Genomic DNA, 7,340 nt, shown 5'->3' on the forward strand with positions numbered 1-7,340 from the left:
ACATAATTTTAATTTGTGTCACATGATCATGTAAGGCAGTGAACATGGGACCATGTGGGTAGTGTTTGAAAGCCTGGCTTGGCCATGTTTGTGTTTGAGGATTAAAGAGAGTACATGCAAGAATCTTTTATTCCTCTATATCAATAAATTCTAAATAGATATATCCAAAATATGCCAATGATTGTTTCAGCTTCCACAAGCCTTAAGGTCCCTTTCTTTTCCATGGCCATGGACAGATAACCTTCACTATCTCCTAGAAATCCCCCTAGCTGGCACTAACACCAAAGTAATTTTCTCTAACATTCACACAATACAACCCCAACTAATAAATGTTATTAATTAATTAATTTGTTAATATATAGTCATTGATTCAACACTACTAATTAATTGCTTGGTCAAAATATACAATGGTTGCAATTTGCAAAGCAAATCAATTGGTACAAAAGTGCTAAATTTATTTGCTATGTACAATGTAAATGGCTATGAGAAAAGAGAAAGTCTAGGGGCAACATATTTTGTAATTTTTAGCTATTAATAATATTTTTAATAGTGTGAGATTTATATCTAATGGTGTAAAATCATTTAATTTTTTTTTTATGGTTAAGTGCTGTCTAAAATTTAACAAAAGTGCTGGCCTTCTAGCACTCCTCAAAAGAAAAAGTCTAGGGACAGCAACTTTGTTAAATTCTGGCCAATATGTAACCAGCAAAGAAAAGTGAGTCATTAGATGAAATCTTACACCAATCTCACACCATTAAAACCATCTTGATAGCTATTTGATGGCTACAAATCACAAAAATTGCTGCCCCTAGCATTCCTCTTTTCTTTTTTCTAATCTTTATACTTATTGAACCTGAGTGACTTGATTGTGAAAATCCCTTGCCTCTCTATCCGACTTAGAAATTATGGCTAATTGAAAATCTCCAGCCTCTCAAAGGATTACTGCTGAACAAATCTCTTTAAAGAGAGAACTCTACTAGCACTGGCACATCATAATATTACAATAGACTATATACAATTGGGCAAAAATTACAACTTTTCCATGATAAAATTGAGTTAACTGCTTAACTGTTTGACTCATCAGAGAAATTATAGGAACAATTAGAAGATCCATGAGAAACAACAGCATTCCTAGGAGGTAGTGATGGTGATGGTGATGGTGATGGTGATGGTGGTCTAATTGGTGAAGAACTATGTGATGCTAAGCTCAAACCTCCTTTATTCTTCAGCACATCATAATCAGGCCTTGATGTTTCAATAGGCCTAATTTCCTTTAACATTGCAACAACATCCTTCATTGTTGGCCTATCATTTGCTCTTGTGCTAACACATAGAAATGACACTGCCAAAGTTTGTAGCATCTCATGCATGGTAGGGTCAGATCTCCCTTTGAGCTTTGAGTCAAGGATGTCTGATGGGTCACCTTTGTTGGCTAAGTGGTTCCTAACCCATTGGACCAAGGGTGCACCCATTGGTAGGGTTGGGTCTAATGGGTGCCTTCCTGTTAGAACCTCAAGTAGAACCATTCCGAAACTGTATACATCACTCTTTTCAGTTATTGGTTGCATAGATGCATGCTCTGTGCATAAACCAGGAACAAAATGAAATTAGTACCTTTATTTTGGAGATTAATAAGCACTAGATCACCCTATTAAATTCAAGTTTAGAATAAAAGAAAACAAAGGATGGCTAATAAGTAAAAAGATTTTGTCTACGATTTAGATGTGTGACCTTTTGTCACAGAAAACAATCTTAACTTCGCACCAAGACTTGATCTCTAATTAGTTCAATTCATGATAAAATACGAAAAAAATATAGACTAAAACAAGTTAAAGCCCCAAAGTAATCGTTAAGATTGGTCTTGTGTATTAAAATAATCTTTAAAATTTCAATTGCACCAATTAAATTATGTCGTTCTGATATTGGTGAAAATGTCCCGAGACAGCAATCATAACATTTGCGCAAGGTTTAGCCTTTAACTAACTAATTCAAAATAGAGACTCACGTTTAATTGTTTTTCCGTAAAGTTGATAGTTAAGAATCATTAAAGAATTTGACATATTTGACTAAATTGTCATCAAATACGATTTTCAACTATTAACTTCACATTGAGTTTTTACCTTAATTCAATTCAAATTTAGAGAAAAGAAAAGGAAAATTTACCAGGAGCCATGTATCCATATGAACCAGCAAGGTAGTGTCTTTGCATAGAATTTTCAGTATCAGTAGCAATTCTTGCAAGACCAAAATCAGCAAGGTAAGGTTGAAATCCAGGTCCTAACAAGACATTCATGGCCTTAACATCTCCATGGATTATAGAAGGAACACAATCATGGTGCAAATATGAAAGTGCATGAGCCACACCCAACACAACGTCATATCTTGTTTCCCATTCAGCTTTTCCCTTCCCCGAACCATGAAGCAAAGAACTCAAACTTCCATTAGGGAGATAATCATAGAAAAGGAGTTTCAAGTTCCTGTTGGATCCCCAACCAAGAAGCCTTATGATATTCTTGTGCCTAATTGATCCAAGTGTTCGAATCTCGTTATCAAATGCTCTAGATTCTTCCGATGACGTGGACAACCACATCTTCTTAACGGCTAGTATTTCGCCGTTGGGAATCAATACCTTGTACACCACTCCAGAGCTTCCGGTTCCAATCACATTCGATGAGGTCAAATTCAAGACAATTTCATCAATGGATATTTCAAATTTTTGATATAATGTCAATTCCCAGCTATCGGCCTGCATCCGTGATTCGTTCAATCGTGAACGAACCAGGACGCAGACCGTTAGCAGCACCAGTGCAGCACTGGTGCTTAGGAGAATTGACATAACAAACTTCATAACTGATTTTTTGTGACTCTTTGACTCTGTTTTCAAAGAAGAGTTTATAGCAGTTCCAGAAAGATAGAGACCTTGATTTTCGGCGAGATCATGGAGAGGGAGCTTATGGAAGAATGGTGTGTTTGGTAATTCACCAGAGAAGCCATTGAAGGAAACATTCAAGGAAACAAGATTTTGAAGGCTAGAAAGAGCATCTAAGTTCCCTGTGAGATTGTTGTGTGAGAGATCAAGTACTCCTAGCTTTCCCAGGCTCGAAAACTCGGTCGGAATCTCGCCGGAGAGTCGGTTATGGCTGAGATTCAGCGAGATTTCGAGCGAAGAAAGTAGGCCAAGTTCTTTTGGGATTTCCCCTGAGAAACTGTTGCTTCCTAGATCAAGAAGTTGTAGCTTGGAACAAGAGAGAATCTCTGAAGGTATTCTTCCATTGATTTGGTTCTTTCCAAGGTAGAGTTTTGTTAATTCATTCAGTGAACCAATGGAATGAGTCAATGATCCTGAAAGCATGTTATCTGATATGTCAATTAATTGAAGGCTTTTGGGAAGAGAATCAGGAACAGAACCTGTGATGCTGTTTGAATGAAGATCCAAGAACTCAAGGTTCTGGCACCCACCAAGTGTTTGAGGAAAGTCCCCAGTGAGATGGTTGTTGCTCAAATCCAAGAAATTCAGATTTTTTAAGTTTCCAATCTTTTGTGGAATGTTACCTGCTAGTCTATTGTGATTCAACCGGAGCCGGTATAGGCTAGTGCAGTTACCTATATCCGGCGGGATAACGCCGGATAAATCATTTGCAAGAAGCAAGAGTTTGGTGAGATTTTTCAATTCGAATAGTTGGTTTGGAATTGGACCTATCAAATTGTTGTATGAAAGATCAAGTGCCTCAAGTTCTTGGCACTCAGAAAGACTATCTGGGAGTTTTCCTGTTAGATTGTTCTGCCAAGCATAGAACAGAGTTAGGCTTCTCAAGTCGCCGATGCGTGCCGGAATCTCGCCGGAGAGAGCGTTGTTGTCGAGCTGCAGCTGAACCAGAGAGGTGCAGTTTGAGATTTCAGGAGGTATGGAGCCTGAGACCTGGTTGACACTAAGCTGAAGCTCTTCAAGATTAGAAAGCTGACCAAAACTCCTTGGAATGTTACCTGTCAGAAGGTTTTCGGAGAAATCTATGACCTTGATCTCTCTGCATCTTCCAAGGTCTTCTGGGATTGTACCAACTATGTTGTTCTGCCATAAAAGAAGATTCTGAAGCTTGCTGAGTTCTCCAATTTGGTTTGGGATTGAATCTGAGAGAGAGTTCTGGTACAAGTAAATGTTCTGCAACTCACTGCAATTGCCAATCTCTTCTGGAATAGGACCTGACAATAGTGTTGTGTAAATTGCCATAGTTTGAATCCTTTTCAGCATTCCAATTGATGAAGGGATTCTCCCAGAAATGCTGGTTTCTGCAAGACCTAACATGACCAAGTTGGTGCAGTTTCCAATCTCCCATGGAAGCTCACCTGCTTTGCACAATGACAAATACAAATATACAAATATTGAATCCGATACAGTGTGATACATAAATTTAAGAAATTGAAGGTAGCAGTATTTGAGTATTTGTGCATCATAGAAGCTCACCCTTAAGATTCTTGTTGCCACCAGCTCTAAACACTTGAAGCTTGGTTAAGGATCCAATGCTCTTTGGAATCACACCACTGAGATGATTATCATAGAGTGTCAAGTTCACAAGGCTTGATAGATTCCCAATGCTGAATGGAATGTTTCCTTCAAGTGAGTTTCTGTGAAGGGACAAACTAACTAGTTTTCTTAGCCTATAAATCTCTTCTGGGATTTCACCAAATAGAGAATTGCCACTAAGATCAAGAAACATGAGTTCTTGGTAGTCTCCAATCTCCTTTGGGATCCTTCCTGTGATGTTTGTTGATGAGAGGATAAGAATCTTCAGTGACCTTAATGGTTGAAAATTTGAAGGTACCAATGAACCTTCCAAGTTCACTGATTTCAAATTTATTTGGACAACATCCCCTTGTGAGTTGCAACGAACACCAAAAAAGTTGCATGGTGTTGAAGTAGAATTGTTCCATGATGCTAATGAATCTGAAGTGCTGTTTAAACTGTTCTTCCATGATAAAAGAGCTTGGCCTTGTTCATTAAGTGAGAAACAACAACATGGAAAGAGGAGAATGATGTTTAATGAAAGAAGCAAGGTGAAGAAGAAGATTTTGGGAGAAAGTGAAAGATTCCTTAAGCTTTCAGGCATTGTTGTTGAGAGAAGATAATGGTTGATATGTTTTGGGATTGTAGAGGGGGAAACCCCATGTTTTTATTTTTGTTTATAGAGAAGGAAGAACAGGAGAAGATCTGGATCCAAGTGCCACCTTCTTCTTCTTTATTCTTTTATTATTATTTCAATGTTTTCTTTTTTCTTCTTTCTTCTTTCTTTATTATTAATAATAACAGAGAGAAGGTCATGCTCATATCATCATACCCCATTTTAGTTGTTTCATTCTGGTAAAACTTTTCAGTATTCTTCACTTTTTAACATCTCAAACTTGTAGTTTGGTATGATGAAATCTTTTGGGATGTTTCACTAAAAATAGTTCACATATTTGGTACTATTTTGTCAGCTATTATTCAGTAATGGTAAAAATATCAGTGAGAGATGTAAATGTATGGTGGAACTGAAAATCATGAGAAGAAGATTTTCCATGTTCTTGTTGCTCCCCATGTGGACAAATGTATTATCTTGTTCCCTGCATTATTTGCTCTCTATTTTTTTCTTAAATTTATTTTTTCATCTTCTTATATTTATTTGGTATGAAACAGGATATACAGTAAAATGTTGATAGGAAGATTGATAGTGATATCAAATGAGAAAGGACATTATGATATTTTGAATTTTATAGGCTAAAAGCTCTATTATTCATTTTGGTTAGCAAAGAAGATAAGCAATTCCCTTAATTAGTTTAGAGCATTTCCAATGCTAGTTTTAAGTTTTATTTCATTTTGAATCCCATAAAATGACATATCATTATTGTGGAACTATATTATAAATAATAATTTAAAACTAAAAGTAAAATTTGTCACTTCAATACTTGATTTAGTTTAATTAAAATTTTTATATTATTTTTAAGAATAAAGTATTGTTTTTGTCCTATTTGGGGTAAGTTCCAAAGTTATTCCTAACATTTCAATCGTCCTATTTTAAGTCCTTAACATTTTAAAATTGACTCAATGTTGTCCTGCCATTAGGGATCCGTTAACAAAATTGACGGTGGGACAGAGACGATTTTGAAACGTTAGGGACTTAAATAGGACGAAAACGTTGGGGACAAAAATGATACATAGAAATAAATTTTAATTTTATCTTTCAATAGTATTCAATTATTTTTTAATCACATCTAAGTAAATTACACTTAATCACATTACTTTCATTCTAAATAAATTTATTTTTTTTATAATTTTACACTTAAAGTAATGTACTTTTTTTATAAATAAATAAATTTTACACTTTCATTCTAAATAAATAATGTAATGCGATTAAAATGAAAGTGTAAAATTATAAAAAAAAATTATAAGTAATGTGATTAAGTAATGAAAATAAAATTACATTATTTAGAATGAAAGTATAAAATTTATTTATTTATAAAAAAAATTGCATAACTTTAAGTTATTTCTATGTATCATTTTTGTCCCCAACGTTTTCGTCCTATTTAAGTTCCTAACGTTTTAAAATCGTTTCAATTTTGTCCCGTCGCCAATTCTGTTAACGAATCCTAACGGCAGGACAACATTAAGTCAATTTTGAAACGTTAGAGACTTAAATAAGACGATTGGACAACTTTGAGACTTACTTCAAACGTTAGAAACAAAAACGATACTTTATTATATTTTTAATTATTTTATCAATATAATTCTACAAATAGCAAAATTATTTTATTAGTTTTTTATCAAGGTGATATCATTTTTCTAAAGTTTTATTTTATCTACCAATTTTAATATAAATTTTAATTCTAAAGCAATTCAATTCAATTCAATTCTTGAAAATAACAGAAGTGGTACTCAAAAAAATTTCTATTAAAGTTGCTCTTAGCCTGGGTCTTATTCTTATTATTTGTGTGGTCCATTTATTTTATGTGGTTGAAGTTGTTTATGATCCATTCATGTGGTTCCTACATGATGTGTTTCATAAATATAACTAAGCAGCTAAAACAACACATATTTCGATTTGGATTATTTACAAAGAAATGCAAAGAGGCAAGGCAATTTGGATTTGTTTCCACTTTCCACTGTCAAAATATAAGAAACTAGGACCAAACCATATCAATTCTTCACAATCTATTAGGATCTGATATAAATTTGGTATACATACAGTAATCTTATAATTCTTATAAATAGAAACCAAATCTAAAGATTTTATTCAAATTAATGATTTCTTAGTCACAAGATAGTGAGTAATCTTATTGTTATACCAAGATTCACCTCTCTCTTGATA

At 34.4% G+C, this 7,340-nt stretch overlaps 1 protein-coding gene across 1 annotated transcript; it reads right to left on the bottom strand.

The window, feature by feature from the left end:
• LOC107614864 (probable LRR receptor-like serine/threonine-protein kinase At4g26540) lies at window positions 911-5,543 on the bottom strand. The gene is made up of 3 exons (XM_016317019.2): window positions 4,463-5,543; window positions 2,164-4,344; window positions 911-1,579 (listed from the first exon to the last, which is right to left on the bottom strand). Exons 1-3 carry the CDS (start codon window positions 5,103-5,105, stop codon window positions 1,065-1,067), a joined length of 3,339 nt encoding a protein of 1,112 aa, XP_016172505.1. The 5' UTR covers window positions 5,106-5,543; the 3' UTR covers window positions 911-1,064.

This window comes from Arachis ipaensis, chromosome B01 (genome assembly GCF_000816755.2).
Source record: "Arachis ipaensis cultivar K30076 chromosome B01, Araip1.1, whole genome shotgun sequence".
Lineage (NCBI taxonomy): Eukaryota > Viridiplantae > Streptophyta > Magnoliopsida > Fabales > Fabaceae > Arachis > Arachis ipaensis.

Excerpts from the sequence above, each read along its gene's own strand:
- LOC107614864 (XM_016317019.2), bottom strand. The coding sequence starts at position 5,105 with ATGCCTGAAAGCTTAAGGAATCTTTCACTTTCTCCCAAAATCTTCTTC. Across the intron at positions 4,345-4,462 it reads TGGCAACAAGAATCTTAAGG|GTGAGCTTCCATGGGAGATT; the intron begins GTGAGCTTCTAT and ends TGTGCAAAGCAG. Across the intron at positions 1,580-2,163 it reads ATATGGATACATGGCTCCTG|AGCATGCATCTATGCAACCA; the intron begins GTAAATTTTCCT and ends GTTTATGCACAG.